We start from the raw sequence: 26,033 nt of genomic DNA on the forward strand, positions 1-26,033 counted from the left end.
TCAGCTCCTACAGGATGATGGTCTGTAAAGTCAGGGCATCCACAAAGTGATTTATTCCCCCTTTTACCTTTAATATGGCGCTATAGACCACATTTTGGCCATTGCAGTGCAGTAGCTCATGTCTACAATCCCAGTGTTTTGGGAAACCAGAACAGCAGGATCCCTTGAGGCCAGAAGTTAAAGACCAGCCTTTAAAAAAAACAAAACAAAACAAAAAAATTTAATTAGCTAGGTGTGGGGGTGTGTGCCTGTAGTCCCAGGTACTCAGGAGGCTGAGGCAGGAGGATCACTTGAGCCAAGGAGTTTGAGGCTGCAGTGAGCTATCATTGTACCACTGCACTCCAGCCTGGGTGACTAGTGAGACCTGTCTCTCAAAAAGAAAAAGGAAAAAAAAAATGAGTATATTTTGCCTAAGGTACCCAAACACTAGAAACATATTCCAAAGTGAAATATAGCAGTATAATGCAAGTTTTCCAAAGGAAGGGGGGCAGAAATAGTTACATAATTCTTACAAACATATACTTATGTTGAAGGTACAAAAGAGTTGAAGATTCTTGAAGACAAAGAGAAGGTCTTTGGAGAAAGTTATCAGCATGCTATAGAGGCTGTCTGCTTCTCACCTCAAGCCTGAGACAAGGAGATTCAGAGAACCACCGAGAGAGTTTAAAATGTAACCATCTAACCTTTGAGTTTGGGGAGGCAAAGTAATTCCCTTGGATAGATCTGAGCCATACAAGACAGAAAGCTGTCTTAAGCCCTGTTCAAGGGGTCACTCACAAGAAAAAAAGGTGTCATGCAAAAAGGAACAAGGGGTATACCACTGAATGACTCCTAGGGGCTGTGGCAGCAGTCACAGAGAAGCAGGACACAAGGGCATGTTTGCATGTCAGGGAAGCTTTGAGAAAGAGAAAGAGAGGGAGAGACAGAGAGAGAGAGAGAGAAAGAGAGAGAGAGAGAAGAAAACCCCAAAGAAGCACCTGCTAGAAAAAGGGCCAGCTTTGAGCATATGCCAAACCTTGAGGTGTAAACACCAGATCACCAATAGCCCTTGTCAAGTAAGAGTTTTCTTATCTCCTGCACCTCTTTCCCTCTGTGAGCTCTAATCCTGCAGTGGCAAGAAACCTTAGTTAGCAAAATGAGGAAAGAGGAAGGGAGGCACCTAAGTAGGGCGAGTGAGAAACCCAGGACTTCCCTTTCCTAAGGCACAGTCAAGCCACGGGAGGGAGGATATTAACTCTTGGGCAAGATTGAAATTTTGAAAGTTACATACATGTGAGCGTTGTAAATTACTATGATCACTTTTCTCCTTAGAAGTGATCAAAGAATGGTTTGGTTTTAATAAATGACTGGAAAAGTCACAGGAGCTGCACAAATTTTCATTTGTAAAATGATCGTTTATCAACTGCTCTCTTGTCTTCTTATTCCTTCCTGCCCTTGGTTTTTGGACACAGGTTCTTTTTTCTCCTCTTTATGCCATAGTTTAATAATATCATCACCAACCATCAACACTTATTGAGGATTTACTCTAGGCCAGACAATCGATTATGTATTTTATATACATTTCTCATTTCATGTACATACAACTGTTATTATCACCTCCATTTTTTATATCAAGAAAATGAGGCTCTTCCAAGGTAGCATAATTACTAAGCTTAGGAGCTGAGAAATTTACCTTGGGTACTCTGACTCCAGAGTCCCACTTTTCTTCCCTGAAAGAATGAATGAAGTGTATTTTCTCAGTTCAAAGGACACAAAGTATCAAATTTGCCTTTTTTTTAAACAAACTCTGTCTTCCAGACCGGAGTGCAGTGGCATGATCATAGCTTATTGCTCACTGCAGCCTAGTCCTCCAGGGCTTAAGTGATCCTCCCATCTCAGCCTCCTGAGTGGCTGGTACTACAGGCATGCAACACCATGCCCAGCTAGTTTTTAAAAATTTTTCATAGAGATAGGTTTTTGCTATGTTGCCCAGGCTGGTCTTGAATTCCTGAGCTCAGGTGATCCTCCCACTTCAGCCTCTTGAAGTGCTAAAATTATAGGCATGAGCCACCAGACTTGCTTTCTTTAATAAAACAGAGCTCTCAAAAAAATGGATCTCCCCCATCTCATGAGAAAATTGAAACATTCCACTGAAGGAGAATTAACAGAAAAGTAAACATAGCTACTTTTTGTAATCAGAAAACTTGCTGATGTATACTCTTATTCCAAACCCCTGGATGATGTCATTATGTCAACAGTCCTTTAGGATTCCTCAACCCAGACATAAAATAACAGTCAGAGCACTAGCATATCCAAAAATGGTATTGCTTTATTTTTTAAAAATATATTTCTTTTTTGAAATATCAATCGAATCAATTTTATTCTCACAACAATTCTGAGTAAATATTTTTTAAAAATATATTTTTTGAGGAAACAGATTAAAAGCTTTAAAAAATGTGATTCACTGAAAATCAAATAGTGAATACATGATAGAGTCAGCACTAAAAAGGCAGACATATCAAAGAGAGACTGAAATAAGCAACTCATTTTTTGTATCGACTTCGAAACACCTCTTTACCATCAGTGTTTGTATTAATCATTCTTGATCTTTATACTTCACATTTCTTGGTAATCCAAATGCTTCATAAATTCTCTTACACATCCTGAATCTCTTGCTTCATTCAGCGAGATAATTCCTGGTGAGCAGGAATGCATATGGTTTTCAGATGTAGAAACTGGGATCTCCAGAGACAAACAAGTTGGCCATGGCAATGGGATACAATAATCTTATAGGATTTTACAAACCTGATTTGAAGTTTTGTCCTAATATGGAAAGGTATGCCTTTTCTCACTAAAGAGATTATTCTAGAATTTTAGAGCCATACCAATATATTTCACGGTAACCTAGTGATCTGGATTGCCCCTCTCTGAGAAAGCAAAGATTCTGCAAGCAATTAGTCCTTCAAATCAAATTCCTGGCTTTTACAAACTGCTTCTTTTTTGAATTCCAAAAGTTAACTAATTCTTTTCTATCTATTCTTCATTTCCTCATAAGCGAACACTCATCAATTTCCCCATTTTCCAACCCTATGGTTTTCTTATTCTACGTGGCCACAGACAGGAACAATTCACTAGCACAGTGGTTCTCAGAATCACCTGGTAAGTCTTGTAAAAACACAAATTGCTGTGCCCCACGTACTCCCAGAGTTTCACATTCAGTTGGTCTAAAGTGGGGCCTAACAGTTGGAATTTCTAACAAATTATCCGGTGATGCTGATGCTACAGGTCTGAGTAGCACATTTTGAAAATCACTTCACTAGTACACCCCCGATGTGTTGTCCTGATGGATCCTTCCAAAAAATTGTTCAGATGCCAAGCCTCGTGAATCGCACACATGGTACTCAATGCCTGGGCCTCACATCGAAGGCTTCTATATTGAGAAGAAAAGAAATATTTGTCATGACTCATTGCCTTTTTCAAGCTGTTCCAGCTACAAAATTAAAACCAGAAAAGGACTCAACTGAAAGCAAAATAAAAACAGCTCAAGTAACACTGTCCAAATTTTGAGATTTATGGCATGATTTCTGGAATTAGGACAAAAGGTATACTAGTGATTCAGGTAACTCCTGGGCTGACCACACTGGAAGCTGGCATCTCCAAGGCTCCCGACAAACCCTGGAACCCAAGCCAAGTTGCTCCTGCACTATCCCAGAAGCCAGCTCAGTTCCTTGGCTTGTGGCTTGCTTTTTCTGTCAACAGTAAGTTCTTCCATAAAGCTCTCCAAACACATTAGCAACCTATAACTCTTTTAATTAACTAATTTTTCTACACTTCTCAGCTATTTTTAACACAGAAAAAAATGTCAATTGTCAAGAAATAAATGCTGTTGGGCCATCAAGCAGGTAGGCTGTAAATCTGAACCGAGAACCTAGCCAATGAATTTCCTTAGGATTTCTTCCTTTTGTAATAGCAACACTCAGTGGAGATTTTAATTCCATTTTTCATATATTTGGGGAAAAAAATACGGCATTTTATGTCATAGCATAAAATTCTTCAGCATTCCATTTTAGTTATTAAATAATGACTAGTATTTGAAACAGCACTGTTACATTAAGTAAAAAAAATTGGCAAGAAATGTCAACTTAGACATTAAATAAGATATGTTAATAAGATAATAGTTCTGCTTAGAAAATAAGGTGTTAGTTCTACCTTTAACGTATCAATATATTGTAGGAAATACTGACCTTTTATTTTGATCACCACGAGTCCATTAAATTTCAAAATGTGGGACAGCCAATACATAATATACTACTAAGTAATAAATCTATGTCATCCAAAGGGAGCTTTGCTATCTGAGTCCAAAAAAAAAGAAAACAGAAGCATAATGGTAAGGTTACTGAACGCTCAGGTCTTGAAATAAGTCATTCTGTATGAGCATGAGTCACCAAAACTACTTCCTTAGTGATAAAAGTTGCCTAAGTAACATCAATGCCTCCCTATGCTAAGAAGGATATGGGCAGTGTGTTGGGTTTCAGACCCACTAGTCATAGTCATTTCCTTTACTTAATTGCTAACTGCCCTTCCTGGCTGTAGTTTGGGGCCTGTGTTTTAGGTAGTAACCCAGCAACTAGTTATTATGCTATATTTTATCAAGGAGAACAAAACAGTAAACTTTGTATTTTCATGGATTTCAGAGTAAAAGTCAATGTTATTTCACCAAGGCCCTCTGACTTAAGGGAGTTATTGTGAAACTGTTCAACTAGGTCTCAATGTGGCCACATCATTATGCAAGACTCAAAGGCAAAATGATTTAACAGAGAAAAGAGGAGCAGATTGGGAGCCCTCTGAGAGGAAGGGAGGGGTGGTATTCATTTCTGTGTCCTTAGCACCTAGCAGGGAGCCGGCTCACCTACAGATTCAAAATGCAGGCCGCACAGGCGCAGTGGCTGATGCCTGTAATCCCAGCACTTTGGGTAGGCCAAGGAGGGGTCACTTGAGCTCAGGAGCTTGCGACTAGCCTGACAACACGGCAAAACCCTGTCTCTACAAAATATATTTTAAGAAAATTATCTGGGCATGGTGGCATGTGCCTGTAGTCCCAGCTGCTCAAGAGGCTGAGGTAAGAGGATTGCCTGAGCCCAGGAGGTCGAGGCTACAGTGAGCTGTGATGGAGTCACTGTATTCTAGCCTGGGTGATATTGCAAGATCCTGTCTCAGAAAAAAAAAAAGACTCAAAATACATCTACCAAATGGGGTTTGCTGGTTCTTTTCAAAATAATCCAATCTATGAAGTAATTGTGCCACTGCTGAGTTAGGATTTCATCAGGCTTTGCTGTTATTGTTGTTGTTGTTGCTGTTGAGACGGAGTTTTGCTCTTGTTGCCCAGGCTGGAGTGCAGTGGTGTGATCTCAGCTCACTGCAACCTCCACCTTCTGGTTTCAAGTGACTCTCCTGCCTCAGCCTCCCGAGTAACTGGGATTACAGGTGCCTGCCACCACGCCCGGCTAATTTTTGTATTTTTAGTAGAGACGGGGTTTCACCATGTTGGCCAGGCTGGTCTCGAACACCTGACCTCGTGATCCTCTCACCTGGGCCTCCCAAAGTGCTGCAATTACAGGCATGAGCCATTCATCAGACTTGTTAACACATATGTGCCTTTGTTTTTCCCTTATATTTACCATGGGACTGTGGTATTTGCTGCTGTTCCCCTTGCAGACATGTGAAGTACATTAAGCATGCTCTATTTTAAAATCTGACATACATAAGCAATGAGATTAGTATTGCATGAGAAAATTTAAAAACTGGATAGTAAGCACATATGTATTATCAGTAACGCTGTTGGGTACATTATTTACCATGGGACTGTGGTATTTGCTGCTGTTCCCCTTGCAGACATGTGAAGTACATTAAGCATGCTCTATTTTAAAATCTGACATACAAAAGCAATGAGATTAGTATTGCATGAGAAAATTTAAAAACTGGATATTAAGCACACATGTATTATCAGTATCGCTGTTGGGTTTGGCCTTGAGAATCTTGGTTGCCTATAATTCCCTGAGCCTCCTCTCATTTCCAAAAACTCCCCCATAATTCTTGGATTGCACAATAGTACTACCATGAAGGACTAAAATGTTAATAAATCTCCCTAAAAATCAAACTAATAGACGGTAAGTATAGGGAGAAGTTGTTTTTAACTGATATAAGTATTGCATTCCAAAAATGTGGCTTTATTTCTTTTCTACTAGCAAATGGGGCAAAGCATTTTTATTCACTTAATCGTATGCAAGATTCAAATGCCATAATTATCCATTCATTCTGGTGGGTTGAGTCAGAATTAAGAAATGAGATCTCCACAGAAAACCCCTAAAACTGTCTATGGACTTCTTGATGATTCATTAAGGGCACCATATTCTCTGAATCAAAATGGGTCCTGTTGCTGCATCAGAACAGGAAAAAAGTAGACCAAAGAGACAAACATCATGATAACAATGCCAAAGAGATTTGGGGACATCTCCAATGGTAGCACAAAATTACTATTGCATATAAAGTACTACAGCACGGTAAGGTTTAGAGTTTGGGGACTGGAGCCAGAAGTCCTGTGTTCAGGTCTGCCACTTCTTGGCTGGATAAACTTGAGTAAGCTACTTACCTTCTCTGTGCCTCAGTTTCTTCATATGTCAAACCGGGCTGTCGTGAGGATTAAATAAGGTAACCCATGGGCAGTACATAATGATTGCTTTCATATGTCATAGGCACTCAATATATGAAAGCAATCATTATGGTTACCATTAGCCTTTCTATCCAGGTCAGACTTCAGTTTTAGCAATGATATCAAAGTGTGCCTGGTGATGATTGTTTGGGGTTCACTCAAAGACCTAGTATTGGTCAAGGACTGTGAAAGCTAGCCTAGAGTTAGCAAAGGAAAAACCCTGGCCTGGTGTGGTGGCTCACGCCTGTAATTACAAAACTTTGGGAGGCTGAGGTGGGTGGATCACTGGAGGTTAGGAGTTTGAGACCAGCCTGGCCAACATGGTGAAACCCCATCTCTACTAAAAATACAACATTAGCCGGGCATAGTGGTGGGCACTTGTAATCCCAGCTATTTGGGAGGCTGAGGCAGGAGAATCGCCTGAACTTGGGGGGCAGAGGTTGGAGCCGAGATAGTGCCACTGCACTCCAGCCTGGACAACAGAGTGAGACTCTGTCTTAAAAAAAGAAAAAGAAAAACCCTGATCAAACACATAAATATCTCTGCAGTGTATTCTATCACACCTGTCTGAAGTTCTAGAGATGCCATTCAAGTAAATTACAATATTGTATCGGAAAAACTTCTCATAATTTATGTCACAAAGAACATGTATTTAATCTATATTAAGCTTGAGTACCACAGAATTTTTTTGTCCATATGCCACATATCCATATGAGTCACATTAGAGAACATATTTCTAGTACTTAGCTAATTAGAAATACAAAACCTTATTCAGTGGTTTGGAAATCGTCATGGTAGAATTACAAAGAGGGCTGCCAAATCCTTTATTCTGCTACAGTTAACTCTGAATGGTCTTTCTTTACTTATATCTCATTGTAATGTTAATGAATTTTCTTATCTTTTCATCCTTGCATATTGTCATTATGTCATTTTATATTTCCTTCCATTTGCTACATGGCTTCATTTAGGATTACTTTGTGTTATTTTTTTTCTAGAATTTGTCTTTGATTTTCATTTCCAACCTCTGCAAATCATACTGAGCTTTGTCACCATACACAAAAACCAAAGCTTGAGAGGTTTATTTTAAACTCTGAGTTTATCAAACATATTCACAATTAAATATAATATTTAATATACTGAAGAAAATCATTTCACTGGCTGAGTGAATGTGATATGCCAGAGTTAAAGCATCTCCCAATTGTCCATTTTTGAAAATATCAGTCAATTCATTAATCAGTTTTGAAATACATAAGATGGAGTTCCATTATATTTTTCAGATTTATAGGAAAGAGATTATGACTATACAGATGGTCAATAATCCCCTTCCAATGTCACAGGTTACCATAAAGGCAAATAAAAATTTACATTATAAATTTATCTGTTCTTTAAAAGAAAATTAATAAACTGATATGCACATCAATAGGAGACTGGCTAAGGAAAATGTGGTACATATACACCATGGAATACAATGCAACCATGAAAAAGAACATCAGCCAGGCACGGTGGCTCACGCCTGTAATCCCAGCACTTTGGGAGGCCAAGGTGGGCAGATCACCTGAGGTCAGGAGTTCGAGACCAGCCTGGCCAATATGCGGAAACCCCATCTCTACTAAAACACAAAAATTAGCCAGGCATGGTGGCATGCACCTCTAATCCCAGCTACTTGGGAGGCTGAGGCAGGAGAATTGCTTGAACCTGGGAGGCAGAGGTTGCAGTCAGCCAAGATCGTGCCACTGCACTCCAACCTGGGAGACAGTGAGACTCTGTCTCAAAAAAAAAAAAAAAAAAAAAAAGAGATCAAGTCCTTTGCAGTAACATGGATGCAGCTGGAGACCATCATCCTTAGCAAACTAATGCAGGAACAGAAAAGCAAATACTGCATGTTGTCACTTATAAGTGGGAGATAAGATGAGAACACATGGACACAAAGAGGGTAACAACAGACACTGGGGCCTACTTGAGGGTGGTGGGTGGAAGAAGGGAGAAGATAAGAAAAAATAACTGTTGGATACTAAGCTTAATACCTGAGTGATGAAATCATCCATACAACAAACCCACATGACACGAATTTACCTACATAACAAACCTGCACATGTACCCTTGAACCTACAAAAAAAGTTAACAAAGAGAATTGTGCTATTAAACAAAATTATTATTAGGTCCCTTACCTAAATATCTTGAGAAAAAAACTTCTACCACTGGGGAACTACATGACCTCCTCAAAGTAGGCAGAATAAATTCCCAAGATGCTAATTGCACTTGGCAAATTTTCTAGCTGTGGCATAACCTTTTTCTGTCTACAAAAAAAAAAAAAAAAAAGGAAAAACAACAGTATAGGCCACTGGGCAAATACCTGCTAGTTTTCTTATGGTAGTCTAACTCAGCCAGTAACTAAACTGGGATGATGTCATTTAGGGCTCTTTCAAGTGACATGAGGTTTTTATAACTGGATTGATGGGGTTTTTGTTTGTTTTTGGTTGTTACTGTTTTTTGATCAAGTGAACTAATACTGAAAATCTGGCTTTAATTCTTTGTCCAACATCAGCTGGAGCTATTTTTGCACTAGATTTCTCCTCCATCTGTTAATTAAACTCTTGTGTTCCCCCTGCATACTTACCACCTTCTCTTTCCTCTGTCATAGACTGTGAATTAGACATTGATGAAGTTAAAAATCACTTATAGTCTACAGGGAATTGTTAGCTGTGTTTTCCCCCTCAAATGTTCAAAGATACCTCCCAGAAAGTGTCTTTAAGGTTTTTCTTTCCCTTCTGATGTTTTAAACACTGTTTTAGAGAATCGTGATGAAGTTCATGATTTTATACTAGCTATGGGAACAAGATTAACACACTCAAAGCAGCTAAATGACAATAAAAGACCATCTACTTTATTCCTTTAAGGGAACAGATTAGAAGTGCTTAGAAATGCTGTAGACCCTGGGCCATGGTCTGATAGTGGTCGGTGGGTATTAGATTCTTGTAGGAGCGTGAACCCCATTGTGAACTGTGCATACCAGGGATCCAGGTTGTGCGCTCTTTATGAGAACATAACGCCTGATGATCCATCATTGTCTCCCATCATCCCCAGATGGGACCATATAGTTGCAGGAAAACCAGCTCAGGGCTCCCACTGATTTTATATTATGGTGAGTTGTATAATTATTTCATTATATATTACAATGCAATAATAATAGAAATGTTTGAATCATCCTGAAACCATCCCCCCGCCTGGTCCATGGAAAAATTGACTTCCATGGAATCGGTCCCTGGTGCCAAAAAGGCTGGGGACCACTGCTGCATAATGTAAAACCACACTATCCAATTACAGTTCACCTTCATGAGACTATAATTTATATAGACTAGAGAAGGGAAGATACTTCCAGGTTAAGGGACCTGAATTAACCGTCTTTCAACTCAAATTAACTTTCCAACTAATTATTTCTGTCTGGAATGCATCTATTCTTTCTTTCTTTCTTTTTTTTTTTTTTTTTTTTTTTTTTTTTGAGATGGAGCCTCATTCTGTCGCCAGGCTGGAGTACAGGGGCAGAATCTCGGCTCACTGCAACCTCCGCCTCCTGGGTTCAAGCGATTCTCCTGCTCCAACCTCCCCAGTAGCTGGGACTACAGGCGAGCACCACCAGGCCCAGCTAATTTTTGTATTTTTAGTAGAGACAGAGTTTCACGATGTTAACCAGGATGGTCTCCATCTCTTGACCTCATGATCCGCCCACCTGGGTCTCCCAAAGTGCTGGGATTACAGGCGTGAGCCACAGCGCCCAGCCGCATCTATTCTTTTAATTATCCTGTTCACAAGGCTCAGAGCCCACTCGATTTTTCTTATCCCCTAGCCCTTAAACATCACAATTCCTTAAATCATCTCCGCGTCAGGCTCCCTTTACCATTCACTTGATCTACCTCAAGCAGACCTCAAATCAGCCTCATTCTCCACCCCTAAAATACAGCTACAAGCATGTCTTTCTCCTAGTTGAAATTCACAGTGCATTCCCTCTGCCCACCACATTAATTATCAACTCCTCTTCCTGGCATTTACTCATCCAACGCATGGCCCCACGTTAACTTTCAGTTCCCTTTCTCCCCTACAAATACTCCATAATCCAGCAACCCTGGGATTATTACTGTTCCCTAAATGTCCTCAGCACTCTGCCACCCACACAGTTTTTGCTTATACTGTTTGGTCAGCAGTAGAGCAACCTTTCTTTGCCATGATAAACTGTAGAAATTGTACTCATTCTTCAAATACTATCTTTTCTAATGACATTTTCTGTTCTCCCCCAAGTAGATAGGATCATTTGTTTTCTCAACAATATTTAACTTATTTTTAGGTATAGTATTATAGTTTTTTAAATTTAGATTTAGGGGGTACATGTGCAGGTTTGTTACATGGGTATGTTGTGTGATACTGAGGTTTGGGCTTCTAATGATCCCTTTGCCCAAATAGTGAACATAGTACTCGATAGGTGGTCTTTCAATCCTTGCCTCCTCCCTCCCTTCCCACTTTGGGAATCCCTAGTGTTTATTGTTTCCATCTTTGTGTCTGTGTATACTCAATGTTTAGCTCCCACTTAGAAGTGAGAACATGCAGTATTTGGTTTTCTGTTTCTGCATTAATTTGCTTAGGTTTATGGTTTCTACTACTTGTACCCGTGTTGCTACAAAGGGCATGATTTCATTCTTTTTTATGCTTATGTAATATTCTACAGTGTATATGTACCATGTTTTCTTTATCCAATCCACTGTTAATGGGCACCTGAGTTGATTCCATGTCTTTGTTATTGTGAATAGCGCTGCAATGATTATTTCTCCACCTATGCTCTTTAGCATTTTATCCTATCTGTGCTACAGCACTCACTTACCACATTCTGCTATGTATTCCAACTCTTTATCTGCTTTCTAATCCTTATACAAAGCTATGAGATCCCTAGAGGCACAAAAAGTACCTTACTTACTGAAATATACTAAGAAACATTGCAGGCAGTGCAAAAAAATACGAATACATCTATCTGTTGAATGGAATATGAGGAAAGACCTGAGGATGGGGGAAATGTACTATATTCATGGAAGAAGAAGGACCTTAGGGTTCTACTGAAATTGCTGCCTGAGGGGAACAGTGGAAAATGAGGATAGATATATATACTTGACATAACTTCCAAAGGGCATTAGTTAACTATGATCCTCAACCTCCTCTGCAGGAAAATTTCTGTTTCCCTCATAGTCTTTATCACCAGTTGCAATCATTTTGTTTGTTCCTTTACGAGTATTGTCTCTCTGTATCATATACATATACGCAGACTCTACACTATGTTCCAAGAGGCTTTGGGCCATACCTGCTTTGGTCCCTTCCCCAGTGTCTACCAGACTGCCCGGCACATGGCAAATACTCAATAAATATGTTCGGAGTAAAAGAATAAAAGTTGTGTATCATGATACCTTGTGAAGATTAAATGTAGTCATGTCTAAATTGACTAGCACAATGCTTAAACATAATAAGCACCAGTAAATATTAGCCCCACACCTATATTTCTTCCTTCTATGAACTACTCATGTATTAATGTATATATTCAACAGATGTGCCTGGCTTTTCTCTAGCCACTGGAAATACAATAGTCAACAAAAGAGAGAAAAATTCCTACCTGCCCTTAGGGAGATTACATTCTAGTGAGGAGATGAGCAATTCCTGCCAAGAAGTTTAAAGAAGGAAGTTTTTGGCCAAATGTGGAGGCTCACACATTTAATCCCAGCATTTTGGGAGGCCAATGCTGGAGGATTGCTTGAGCCCAGGAGTTCAAGACCAGCTTGGGCAACACAGCAAGACCCTGGCTCTACAAAAAATAAAAAGTTAGCTGGGCATGGGTGGCACTCCCAGCTTCTAGGGAGGCTAAGGCAGTAGGAATGCTTGAGCTCAGGAGTTAAGAGGCTGCAGTGAGCTATGACTGCGCCACCGCACTCCAGCCTAGGCAACAGAGCAAGCCTTTGTCTCTCTCTCTCTCTCTCTCTCTCTCTCTCTATATATATATATAAGTTTTAAAGAAAAAGGGGTGATGGCTTGAAGATAGATGCATTGGTGAGAGAAAAGAAAGCATGGAGGGGCCGGGCGCAGTGGCTCACACCTGTAATCCCAGCACTTCGGGAGGCCAAGGCGGGCGGATCACGAGGTCAGGAGATTGAGACCATCCTGGCTAACACAGTGAAACCCCGTCTCTACTAAAAAAATACAAAAACTTAGCCGCGCTTGGTGGCGGGCGCCTGTAGTCCCAGCTACTGGGGAGGCTGAGGCAGGAGAATGGCGTGAACCTGGGAGGCGGAGCTTGCAGTGAGCCGAGATCGCGCCACTGCACTGCAGCCCCGGGGGATAGGGCGAGACTCCGTCTCAAAAAAAAAAAAAGAAAGAAAGAAAGCATGGAGGAACGGAAGCCAATTGCAGTATTGCAGGAAGGAGGTATGAAATGGCTTGGATCTGAGTGACAGCAACGTAACAGAGGAGTGGATCCAGGAAGAGCGGGGCATGATACCCATTGGATCTGAGATGGAAGAGTTAGGAAGTGGCAACGATGAAAGTTTCCAATCTTGTTGTTTTGCTGTATTGCCCTGAATAGACAGGGAAGCTGGCGGGGGAAGCGACGGTGGTTCATGGGTTTTAGGGCGTGAGACGAGCTAAACCCAATCTTGCATGTGATTCCTCCTAAGAGGCAAAATGGAATCTAAATGAAAATTTTTAACTCACAAATGAAAATAATGTTTTAGAATGCAGGTGAAAACAAATCTCCCTTCTTATATAGTATGATCACTGTTAAGTCATTTGATTTTGTTTTTTACATCATTTTACATCCTAAACATGGTGTTATAGCTGTCTGCCAAATTCCTCTAAAAATATGCCCCTTCGCAGCAAGATCTGTGTTAATCATCCCATCTCTTCAGTTCCTGGAACACAGTAGGTCCCTAAATAATAAGTCCAGCACTTAATATTTGTGAATTGAACTGGTTGATAGTAAGCAAAATTTTGTTATCAAGGCAAACAGAAAAGAGAAGTGCATTTAGAGTCAGAAAGGCCTCGATTCAAATTCTTGTCCCCTTCTTCCCACCCCTGCTAGTCACACAACCACAAGAAAATTGCTAGCCTGCATCTTAGGCTCCTCATTAGTGAAATGGATGATCAAGTCTATCCTGCAGGAGGGTGTGAGTGCATTAAGTTAAATTAAATATATACACAGTGTCTGTCATTCAGTTGGCATCGACATTACTTATTATACTATTTATTATTATTACCTGTATTTCCATGGATTTTAGGTTTTACTATGGTTTTCATGCTCTCAGTGTACCCTCCTTCTTCTTTCTAACATTCCATCCAAACAGTCCTGCTAGATGCTGTTCTCTTGGCACGGCTAGCCAGCTTTCCCAAAGCCTCCATAGGCCACTAAGCTTCTGTCCACACGGCTGGCTGGTCCGTCAGTTTAAGTCACCCAATTCAACTGACATCATGACAGCTTGCAAATTCCAAAATCACTGTTGTTAATTTAGATGTGGCAGTGTTTATGCCTGGCCTATGAATTATACCACCACGTCTTTATTTATATGCGACTTGCATCCTGCTGTGTTGAAAGCAGCTTCCCAGTCCAGCACTTAAAAATACTTCTCAGATAGGTTTTCATAGCAATTAAAAACTAAACACAAAACCCGGGAAAGCTATGTCTGTGTACCCAAAAGATACCTAAGAACATAGTAGCATAGAGAGCAGGCTGAGTTGTCTCACTCAAGGATGTGAGTTCAGATTCATTGATCTCCCTGACTGAAAACTATCACCCATTGATTGAGGCACTGTATATCTTATCTCAGAATGAAATGAATTCTTAAGTCTCATGAATTCTACATGAATGAATGAAAGTGTTTCTGCAACTTTCACTTCTCTTACAGCCCACCAAAAACAATGGCATTTTCTAATAGGAAAAACACATTGAACGCTGTATATGTGCATATGTTTATGTGTGTGTAGTACATACATATACTTTATTTTGAGACAGGTTCTCACTCTGTTGCACAGGGTGGAGTGCAGTGGTGTGCACAGCCTACTGCAGCCTCAATTTCCCAGGCTCAAGCAATCCCCCTGCCTCAGTCTCCCAAGTAGCGGGGACCACAGGTGTGCACCATCACGCCTGGCTTTTTTTGGTTTCATATATATATGTTGCCTAAGCTGGTCTCAAACTCCTGATCTCAAGCAATCCTCCTGCTTTGGCCTCCCAAAGTGCTGGGACTACAGAACATCTACACTTTTATACATTCTATATGCATCAAACAAACATATGTCTGTGACAAGAGAGCAGCCTATCACAGCCCAGAGACTTCAGAATGGGGACAGGTTGGAAGGAGGAGCTACCTATCCCTGAGATGATGAAGAGGACCACTGCCCATTCCAGGAGACATCACCGCAGCCCTGAGGAATCGGCTATGGGAACCAGCAGGGCACAGTGCCACACCTCGCCAATGCCTTGTCCTCCTTTTCCATAGTGAGTCAGCAAGCGTCCCCTGACAGTGCCACTGCATTGCCCTGGGATCGGCACTGCATGTAGAAGTGAGTTCCACACTCTCTTCCTCCCACAGGGAGATCACTTTTCTCATTCTAAGGGTTCCAGGCAAACTCACAATGGTGGCATTTGCTGAGCAGTGGCTTGAATAAAGGGCTCTCAGAAAGCAAGATGTAACTCAGAGCATAGGCCTGTCCTCCAGGGCACCCAGCCCCAGGAATGCTCTTGGGGAATGACCTGCAGCCTCCCAGTGAAAGAGAGAATAAAAGAAAGCCCCAGCAGGCGAGCTGGGCAGTAGAGAGTCCTGTAATTCCACCTTGGCAAGCACCATTTGCAAGAACGAACTGGGAAAAGGTAAACAAAATATTGCCTAAAAGAGGCTTGTCCAAATAAGTCAGAATACGCTCTTCATTTACCTCTAAATTATGTTTCTTAAATACCAAGTAACCTGCAGTACCCCCTGCCGCCACCAAAAAAAAAAAAAAGAAATACTTTTTTTTCTCCTATCCACTGCAGAATCAATTTTACAGTGGTTCTGCAGTTAATCCTTTCAGTACACCATAAATCTAAATACTCAAAAAAACCTGTGCCTTTTCAGTTGCTACTAAATCACGAGAAGACTGATTTACATAGTCTCCTTTTATCTCCCTTGGCGGGTAAGTACTCAGCTCTGCTCGCTACTAATATTGAAACAACAGCCCTTGGATTGAGTGATTTCCCTAGATAGGTTAAAGTGACCGAATCTGAACACTCCCTCCATGTCTTGGACACGAAGTTTTTTGCTGCGTAGACAGTTTTATCCCCCTCACCCCAAGGTCAGTTGCATGAATTCTTTTGGAAAACAGGACCTATGACATTTCCCAGACAAATCACCGTGAACCCTGTACTGTGCATTGCTGTCCTAAAATTAACACATAAATCTATTGCCGCCAAACATTCTGTCATTTGTGTTATATAATTGCCTTTCATTTGAACTCATTAATCAAACTGGGGTTTTTAAGCAACACCTAATTAATTCTTTAACTGGCTCATATTATACCTTTAATGACTTCCACCAGGGTAAAAACCACTGATCACTGAGTTCGATTTTGAAACTACGGACGTCGAGTTTCCTCTTTCACCCAGAATTTTCAGATCTTGTTTAAAAAGTTGGGTGTGGTTTCATGGGGGGAGGGGGAAGAGCGAGAGGAGACCGGAGGGACGGGGGCGGGGACTCTGCAAGAAAAACCTTCCCGGTGCAATCGTGATCTGGGAGGCCCACGTATGGCGCCTCTCCAAAGGCTGCAGAAGTTTCTTGCTAACAAAAAGTCCGCACATTCGAGCAAAGCCAGGCTTTAGCGAGTTATTAAGAACTTAGGGGCTCTCTTGTCCCCCACAGGGCCCGACCGCACACAGCAAAGCGATGGCCCAGCTCTAAGTTGGTAGCACTGAGAACTAGCAGCGCGCGCGGAGCCCGCGGAGACTTGAATCAATCTGGTCTAACGGTTTCCCCTAAACCGCTAGGAGCCCTCAATCGGCGGGACAGCAGGGCGCGGTGAGTCACCGCCGGTGACTAAGCGACCCCACCCTTCTCCCTCGGGCTTTCCTCTGCCACCGCCGTCTCGCAACTCCCGCCGTCCGAAGCTGGACTGAGCCCGTTAGGTCCCTCGACAGAACCTCCCCTCCCCCCAACGTCTCCCCGCCAAGGCAAGTCGATGGACAGAGGCGCGGGCCGGAGCAGCCCCCCTTTCCAAGCGGGCGGTGCGCGAGGCTGCGGCGAGGCCCGTGCCCTGCGTTCCTGCGCTGTGCGCGCCCCCACCCCGCGTTCCAATCTCAGGCGCTCTTTGTTTCTTTCTCCGCGACTTCAGATCTGAGGGATTCCTTACTCTTTCCTCTTCCCGCTCCTTTGCCCGCGGGTCTCCCCACCTGACCGCAGCCCCGAGGCCGCTGCGCGCCTCCTCCCACGCCCCTTTGGCGTGGTGCCACTGGACCCCTCTAGTTCAGTCCCGGGCGGATCCCCCCCTCACCGCGCGACCCCGCCTTTTTCAGCACCCCAGGGTGAGCCCAGCTCAGACTATCATCCGGAAAGCCCCCAAAAGTCCCAGGCCAGCGCTGAAGTAATGGGACCATGCCCAGTCCCAGGCCCCGGAGCAGGAAGGCTCGAGGGCGCCCCCACCCCAACCGCCCACCCTCCCCGCTTCTCGCTAGGTCCCTATTGGCTGGCGCGCTCCGCGGCTGGGATGGCAGTGGGAGGGGACCCTCTTTACTAACGGGGTTATAAAAACAGCGCCCTCGGCGGGGTCCAGTCCTCTGCCATTCTCGCTCCGAGGTCCCCGCGTCAAAGACGCAGCCGCGCTCCCACCACCCACACCCACCGCGCCCTCGTTCGCCTCTTCTCCGGGAGCCAGTCCGCGCCACCGCCGCCGCCCAGCCCATCGCCACCCTCCGCAGCCATGTCCACCAGGTCCGTGTCCTCGTCCTCCTACCGCAGGATGTTCGGCGGCCCGGGCACTGCGAGCCGGCCGAGCTCCAGCCGGAGCTACGTGACTACGTCCACCCGCACCTACAGCCTGGGCAGCGCGCTGCGCCCCAGCACCAGCCGCAGCCTCTACGCCTCGTCCCCGGGCGGCGTGTATGCCACGCGCTCCTCTGCCGTGCGCCTGCGGAGCAGCGTGCCCGGGGTGCGGCTCCTGCAGGACTCGGTGGACTTCTCGCTGGCCGACGCCATCAACACCGAGTTCAAGAACACCCGCACCAACGAGAAGGTGGAGCTGCAGGAGCTGAATGACCGCTTCGCCAACTACATCGACAAGGTGCGCTTCCTGGAGCAGCAGAATAAGATCCTGCTGGCCGAGCTCGAGCAGCTCAAGGGCCAGGGCAAGTCGCGCCTGGGGGACCTCTACGAGGAAGAGATGCGAGAGCTGCGCCGGCAGGTGGACCAGCTAACCAACGACAAAGCCCGCGTCGAGGTGGAGCGCGACAACCTGGCCGAGGACATCATGCGCCTCCGGGAGAAGTAAGGCTGCGCCCATGCAAGTAGCTGGGCCTCGGGAGGGGGCTGGAGGGAGAGGGGAACGCCCCCCCGGCCCCCGCGAGAGCTGCCACGCCCTTGGGGATGTGGCCGGGGGGAGGCCTGCCAGGGAGACAGCGGAGAGCCGGGCTGTGGCTGTGGTGGCGCAGCCCCGCCCAGAACCCAGACCTTGCAGTTCGCATTTCCTCCTCTGTCCCCACACATTGCCCAAGGACGCTCCGTTTCAAGTTACAGATTTCTTAAAACTACCACTTTGTGTGCAGTTGAAGGCCCTTGGGCACAATGATAGCCAGTCCTCCAAACTTTCAGAAAGTTTCCTGCCCCTTCTGGCAGGCTGCCAATCACCGGGCGGGAGAAGGAAGGAGGGGAAGGCGGTGGAGGGAGCGAGACAAAGGGATGGTCCCTCGGGGGCGGGGATGGCGGGGCTGTCCTGTAGGTCTGTGCGGCCACGGTGATTGCCCCTCTGCGCGGTGCCCGAGGTCCCGCTGAAAACTGCCGAGGGCAGCAGGTCTGAAAGCTGCAGGCGCTAGTTGCGCGGAGGTGGCGCAGCTGCTCTGGAGGCGCAGAGCGAATACGTGGTGGTTGGGTGTGGCCGCCCCGCCCCTGGCGGTTTCCCCGTTCCCCTTTGGTTAATGCGCAACTGTTTCAGATTGCAGGAGGAGATGCTTCAGAGAGAGGAAGCCGAGAACACCCTGCAATCTTTCAGACAGGTTTGTAGACTCTTCCCACTCGCAGCCGCCTGACCCCACCCAACACAACCCACGAGCAATTCTAAAAGTTGCTTAACTCACGTCTAAAAAGTGCAAAACTTCAGGGCTGCGCGTAAAGCCCTCTAGTGGCGGGAAGACCACAGGTTGGAGCTTCTCATGATTAGAAAAAATATTAATAAAACCCTTTGAACGATTTTTTTTTTTTTTTTTGAGACGGAGTCTCACTCTGTCGCCCAGGCTGGAGTGCAGTGGCGAGATCTTGGCTCACTGCAACCTCCGCCTCCCAGGTTCAAGCGATCCTTGAATAATTTCTAAGCAGTTCCTTGGGACATAAAGACAAATCTTTTAACTTTTTACTTTGTTTCCAAAATGTCGCACAGTTTTGCAACACATTGACCTTCTGGTTTCGAACGGTTACAGTTTTAGATTGTGGTTTGCCAAAGTCAAGTTGCTTAATTTTTACAAGGCCACAAAAAGCGCAATTATGCCCTGCAGTTTAAAATGGAAAACGTGTTGGAAGATAAGAAAACTTAGTTTCCAACTGGAATGGAGCCAGCAAGTTTCTTTTCTTCTTTGCAAATTCTATTGTGGCATTAAAGTTCGATGGAAGTATCACTATGCACAACTATTTTGTGATCTAATAAGGGTGAAAAGGAGCCATCTGTCCCCTCGGCTAAGGGGTATTAATGGTTTCTATGGGCTTCACTATGGAATGTAGATACAGACATTCTGGCAAATGTGGTGGCTCTGGACAGAAATAATAGGAGTCTTTGTATTCCCAGGGAAGCTTTGCAACAGGCTACATTCTTACTGAATATATAATGATGTAAGCACGGTTCTAATTGGACACAAGTATTTGCTAACATCCGTTATCTAATATCTGGCCCAGACTTGAGAAGTATGTAATGTAAAAAGTTTTTAAAGCTACAAGCATACCTCACATTTTAAAAGTCCTTTCTTGATTGGGTTCTTGTGTTCTCTAGCACTCTTGCCATAAAAAATAATAATAGTAATAAACCCAAGGCTGAAAAACTGAATTTTAACTAAAGGGTTTTTGTGCGTGTTTTTTTTTTTCACCAAAATTAAATGGACTTACAGAATTTTTAACTTAAAATTGGAATCCAAAAGCCAGAAGATCCCCATTATAGTTTATAGTTTTATTCCGTGGAATATTTACTGGGATTAACTGCAAAGCACTCTCAGATGAATAGTGCAGTATAACATTTTGAAACTGAAATACATTTACCAAATTAAACCACAGCAATGTGTGGTTCATTTTAGTCCTTGAGCATTTTTGATTATCATACCTGTCATGTTTTCTGCAGTGTAGTGAGTTAACATAAAACAACATCAATACAAAAGATCCTCTGTTTCGAGATTAAGCAAAATTCCTCATTCTCTTCAATGTGATAGAATACCACATTGATCTTTCTTTGGAGGTTAGTAAAATATCTTTTATGTATTTTTCAGGGCTTAACAAGTAAAAATGAATGTTTTCATCAAGTCTGATCTTTTTGTCACCCACTCTTCATTCATTTTTCCACTAAGGTGTTAGAAAAGTCTCAACAGTTTAAGACCGTAAGGCTATAAACTCCAAATATAATTGCTGACAAGATAAGCAATCCTCACGCATCCTTTTGAGAGGAAATAAAATCTTAGTTGCAAGATTACATATTGTGATTTGGAATGCTGAGCTTTATAAATGGAAATATAGAAGGACAGCTGAATCAGAAAAAATCCTTTATGTAGTTTCATTCTTTGCAAGCTTGACCAGTCATTCTGAAACAGGCTAACTGAACTGATACAGTGGCAAGTGAAAAAGACATGCCTTTATAGGATGAGTCAAAGGAGTTTTAGAAGAAAAATTCACCAGAGAAAGCAAAGCAAATACAGTTCAGAGTTACATTTCTTTTCCATTTTTTCCTGAACTGAATCTTTGGCCTGCATATCCTGAATTGGGTTATTGAATATAAATCTAGCCTTGTACAATGGATGCCAGATGACTACATATTTGCTTTGGAGCTAAGGATAAGTTTCAAAAGATTTGAGTGGAGAAAAAAGCTAAAACTCTTGAAGCACAAGTTTCTGTTCTCCATGTACTCAAGTGTACATGAAGTTGTGAAAATTTGTCCACCTCTATCATCATGTTATTCCATGAAATTACAAAACAAATCTTAAAAATGTTGTGGCATAGATTTTCTGGATTTAAAAAGTAATTAAATTAAATGAATTACTTTATTTTTTGAGACAGAGTGTCACTCTGTTGCCCAGGCTGGAGTGCAGTGGCACTATGTTGGCTCACTGCAACCTCTGCCTCCTGGGTTGAAGAAATTCTCCTGCCTCAACCTCCCAAGTAGCTGGGACTACAGGCATGTGCCACCACACCCAGCTAATTTTTGTATTTTTGGTAGAGACGGGGTTTCGCCATGTTGGCTAGGCTGGTCTCGAACTCCTGACCTCAAGTGATCCACCCGTCTCAGCCTCCCAAAGTGCTGGGATTACAAGCGTAAGCCACCATGACCAGCCTTAAAAAGTAATTTTAAAATATCACTGGTAAAATGTGGATTCAGTCATGATTGAGTGCAGTTTACCATGTGTGTGGACATTTATTTATTTTAAAATTGTCTGATCACCACCTTGAGTAAAACACAAGCAGTCACAATTAAAATATATTAGTGAGCAGGAGAAAGCACAGCATATTATAGCACTGAATGATTTATAAACCTATTCCAGGGTCATAAAATGTGTCAACGCCTTTTCTATAGTAAGGAGACTAGGTTCAGATGGTTAATCTAAGACAAATAAATGAGATAAGCCATACACTTTTACATCCTCCATGTCCTGTCTTTTCTCTCTTCAAAATAGGATGTTGACAATGCGTCTCTGGCACGTCTTGACCTTGAACGCAAAGTGGAATCTTTGCAAGAAGAGATTGCCTTTTTGAAGAAACTCCACGAAGAGGTTAGTGGAGTGACTTTCGGGGAATGAATGAGGGTAAGGCAGCCCCCACGGTTGGCAGAGCTGACCGTCTGTCTGTTCTTTTTGCAGGAAATCCAGGAGCTGCAGGCTCAGATTCAGGAACAGCATGTCCAAATCGATGTGGATGTTTCCAAGCCTGACCTCACGGCTGCCCTGCGTGACGTACGTCAGCAATATGAAAGTGTGGCTGCCAAGAACCTGCAGGAGGCAGAAGAATGGTACAAATCCAAGGTAGGAAACAAATCAGTGCGGCTTCAACCAAAGAAAAGCATTGTGTTCTCAAAACCCCATACCTGTGTGTGATTCCTAAATATCCTCTAGCTCCAATGCAAAGCTGGCTTTGACTTCTTGCTCATATTGTGTTTGTCACCACAGCCTCCCCACCACTCACATCACCTCCTTTATTTATTTATTTATTTATTCTCTTATTTATTTATGAGACAGAGTCTTGCTCTACTGCCCAGGCTGGAGTGCAGTGGCATCATCTTGGCACACTGCAACCTCCGCCTCCCAGGTTCAAGTGATTCTCCTGCCTCAGCCCCCTAAGAGCTGGGACCACAGGCAAGCACCACCATGCCCGGCTAATTTTTGTATTTTTAGTAGAGATGGGTTTCACCATGTTGACCAGGCTTCTCTCAAACTCCTGACCTCAGGTGATCCACCCTCCTCAGCCTCCCAAAATGTTGGGATTACAGGCGTGAGCCACCACGCCTGGCCACATCACCTCCTTCAGAATAGCAGACTCTCTTCCCCCTAACCTTGCCTCCAAGTAAACCCCAATGCCATACCTTTGACCTCCACTGTGTTGAAATGAGCACTGTAGAGTGAACTCTGAAAATACTAATGTCAGTACTCCACTGCTCTTTCCCTGGCTTTCAAAACAGAAATTTAAACCTATACTGGAAGACATTCAGTGAGAAATATGATTTTTTTTTCTAAGAGAGTCAAAAGACTTGAATGTGAGCAATCTACATTTCTGTTTTCTTCCCGACAGTTTGCTGACCTCTCTGAGGCTGCCAACCGGAACAATGATGCCCTGCGCCAGGCAAAGCAGGAGTCCACTGAGTACCGGAGACAGGTGCAGTCCCTCACCTGTGAAGTGGATGCCCTTAAAGGAACCGTGAGTACCAACCCTGCAGTAAAAGAGGGAAAATAATGACCCATTCTGCTGACTAAGCTCATGATGATACCTGAACAAAATGTTGAGTGAGTAAAAATGTATATCATAATGCAAAGAAAATGAGTTATCAAGACAGACTCAAAAGGGACTTCATGGAACTCTTGAAGGTTTTAGCTTGCCTATATCATTGCTTCTAATATGAAGGACTTGGTACTTGCATTCTCCACCTAAAATTAGAGTGGTCGCCATTTGCCGCTAATGGAAATTATTGCAGAAGGTCTGTAAATGGTTCTGGGAACAGCTGGGTTTTTCTGAGAAATAACACCAGACATCTTTCTCACCTCCTGCAGAATGAGTCCCTGGAACGCCAGATGCGTGAAATGGAAGAGAACTTTGCCGTTGAAGCTGCTAACTACCAAGACACTATTGGCCGCCTGCAGGATGAGATTCAGAATATGAAGGAGGAAATGGCTCGTCACCTTCGTGAATATCAAGACCTGCTCAATGTTAAGATGGCCCTTGACATTGAGATTGCCACCTACAGGAAGCTGCTGGAAGGCGAGGAGAGCAGGTAGGGAACTCAGACTTGGATGTGTGAACTAATGGTGACCATTTGTTAGGCCCTGTGCCACTGGGCTCTAAGCAGTGTCACATTTAATCTTTAGAAAGTTTCTTTGAGGTAACTACTTTCCACTTTTTGTAGAGGAGGAATTTGAATTGAGAGAGAGTTAGTGACTTGCTGAAGTAAGGGTTAATCAACAGCAGAGCTGGGATTTGAACCCATAACTCTGTCAAAGCCTCCACTCCTAACTCCTGTTCATGCTCCTGTGGAGAAAATGCTTGTAGTAACATATTTTAAATGTACTAACAAGACAAGTCATGGGAAAATGTTTCTGAGACAAATCTCTAGTTTATGATTTAAAACAGTACGTTTTCTTACGTGATGAAAACAAAAAGTGTGTTAATTTGTTCCTAGTGGTTGAAGTTATTTGCCAACAATTTTACTGTTTCTCTTCATCTCTTTATAGGATTTCTCTGCCTCTTCCAAACTTTTCCTCCCTGAACCTGAGGGGTAAGCATTTTATTTCCCTTTAAGAAAAACGTCAGCAGCTTGTAACCACTGTGTTTATGTCAAAGCATTCATTTTTTTTAGGATATCTGAAAAAATGCCATATAAGAGAAAACTCTATAAAACATTTATAATTTTCAAACCCAAGTATACTCTTGCATTCTATGCTTTAAGTTAAATGCAAACTCCTTTTTCCTTCTTCCTGCTGCAAGTACTATCTCATCCTGATGCTCAAGAGTGTCAGGGCCTGGGTTTGCAAACAGAGACTACCTTAAAATTATTTGGGGAGTAGTACTTTACACAATTGCCTCTCCCCCACGAATCATAATTGTTTCAGTAAAATGGTTACTTGGTTTTTCCAAGAAAAAACTCATTTTTACTCATTTTTGGCCTGTTTGTTTATTTAGAAACTAATCTGGATTCACTCCCTCTGGTTGACACCCACTCAAAAAGGACACTTCTGATTAAGACGGTTGAAACTAGAGATGGACAGGTTGGTATCTTTTAAGTAAAAAATAGAGTAATCTCATACAGGAGTTGATATATTTTAAAATCAATGAATCTACATCTCAGATACAGCTGGCTAATTTGAGAGGTTCAGGTTTCATTCATGCCTAGTAAAAAAAGAATAGGCTTCTTCTTCCAGCAGTACACACAGCCAACTAATTATTTGGCTCCTGGATGTGAAGTTGAGATACCAATCTTCCTGTGCTCCAGAATTAGTGATATGCTTTGGTGCTTAATTTGAAGTGGGAGTAAGCTTCCTTAAACCACTTCCTAAAGCAGCTACATGAAACAGCTTCACTAGACTACCTCAATATGAGGAATGTTTTGATCCTGGATATATGGTGTCTTCCTACCTCCATACTTTATAGATTCCTAAACCCATCTATTTAATACAAGCATGTGCCATATGATCATTTAGTTTCTTATTACCTCCCTATGCCAGGAAAGAAATAGTTGCAATTGATTGTAGTAATCATGAAATCTTCCCTTGCACATAAATTTAAAATGTACCTGCTGCACATTTTAATGTCTTAATTGCTTTTAAACTTGGCTGTGTTGTGTACAACTATTATACCATCTTTTATAAACACAGTTTTTTAAGAAATTTCTTTTTGTAAGTTACAGCATTCCACTGGATCCTTATATTGCCTGTAGTGGAAGAGGGTCTTGTGTGTCTGCCCCTTCTAGCTTTCACTCATGCAGAAGCAACATAACCTTCTGATTTGCACAGTAAATTACATATATTTAGCAGGATTTTTATTTGCCGTGATATATAGGATAATTTAGTCTTTGGCATGTGGCATTATATTTATTTTGGGTTTTTTTTTTTAAACAGGTTATCAACGAAACTTCTCAGCATCACGATGACCTTGAATAAAAATTGCACACACTCAGTGCAGCAATATATTACCAGCAAGAATAAAAAAGAAATCCATATCTTAAAGAAACAGCTTTCAAGTGCCTTTCTGCAGTTTTTCAGGAGCGCAAGATAGATTTGGAATAGGAATAAGCTCTAGTTCTTAACAACCGACACTCCTACAAGATTTAGAAAAAAGTTTACAACATAATCTAGTTTACAGAAAAATCTTGTGCTAGAATAATTTTTAAAAGGTATTTTGAATACCATTAAAACTGCTTTTTTTTTTTCCAGCAAGTATCCAACCAACTTGTTTCTGCTTCAATAAATCTTTGGAAAAACTCTTTTGTTGTGTTATTTATTGGATAATATCTAAACAATTCTCTACTTGGTCCTATTAGTTAATTTGTCATTACAATCATGTAACTTGATAAATTCAGGTTATTTATGCTTGAGATGTAGTTCTTAATTTTGTCATTTTTGATAGACCTCACTTCTTTTTATTATTACTTAAAAACATTTACAAATAGGTGCTGTCGAATAAAATAACTTGTACCAAAA

The 26,033-nt window shown here is 42.5% G+C and overlaps 1 protein-coding gene and 1 long non-coding RNA gene across 2 annotated transcripts; one reads left to right on the plus strand and one right to left on the minus strand.

The window, feature by feature from the left end:
• Nucleotides 1-2,283: 2,283 nt before the first annotated feature.
• Nucleotides 2,284-8,443, minus strand: LOC109028502 (uncharacterized). Its single transcript, XR_008668841.2, has 2 exons — nucleotides 4,224-8,443; nucleotides 2,284-3,409 (listed from the first exon to the last, which is right to left on the minus strand). It is a non-coding gene; the product is annotated as an uncharacterized lncRNA (long non-coding RNA).
• Nucleotides 8,444-16,376: 7,933 nt separating this feature from the next.
• On the plus strand, nucleotides 16,377-25,816 carry VIM (vimentin). Its single transcript, XM_063709918.1, has 9 exons — nucleotides 16,377-18,216; nucleotides 18,881-18,941; nucleotides 21,807-21,902; nucleotides 21,990-22,151; nucleotides 22,915-23,040; nucleotides 23,391-23,611; nucleotides 24,069-24,112; nucleotides 24,517-24,602; nucleotides 25,452-25,816. The coding sequence occupies exons 1-9, from the start codon at nucleotides 17,654-17,656 to the stop codon at nucleotides 25,491-25,493; spliced, it is 1,401 nt and encodes a 466-aa protein (XP_063565988.1). The 5' UTR covers nucleotides 16,377-17,653; the 3' UTR covers nucleotides 25,494-25,816.
• Nucleotides 25,817-26,033: the final 217 nt, after the last annotated feature.

This window comes from Gorilla gorilla, chromosome 8 (assembly GCF_029281585.2).
Source record: "Gorilla gorilla gorilla isolate KB3781 chromosome 8, NHGRI_mGorGor1-v2.1_pri, whole genome shotgun sequence".
Taxonomy (NCBI): domain Eukaryota; kingdom Metazoa; phylum Chordata; class Mammalia; order Primates; family Hominidae; genus Gorilla; species Gorilla gorilla.

What these genes read in the sequence shown, in the direction of transcription:
- VIM (XM_063709918.1), top strand. Translation starts at nt 17,654, where the DNA reads ATGTCCACCAGGTCCGTGTCCTCGTCCTCCTACCGCAGGATGTTCGGC. An exon ending in CCCTGCAATCTTTCAGACAG is followed by an intron (nt 18,942 to 21,806) that starts GTTTGTAGACTC and finishes TCTTCAAAATAG; the next exon opens with GATGTTGACAATGCGTCTCT. An exon ending in TGGATGCCCTTAAAGGAACC is followed by an intron (nt 23,041 to 23,390) that starts GTGAGTACCAAC and finishes CACCTCCTGCAG; the next exon opens with AATGAGTCCCTGGAACGCCA.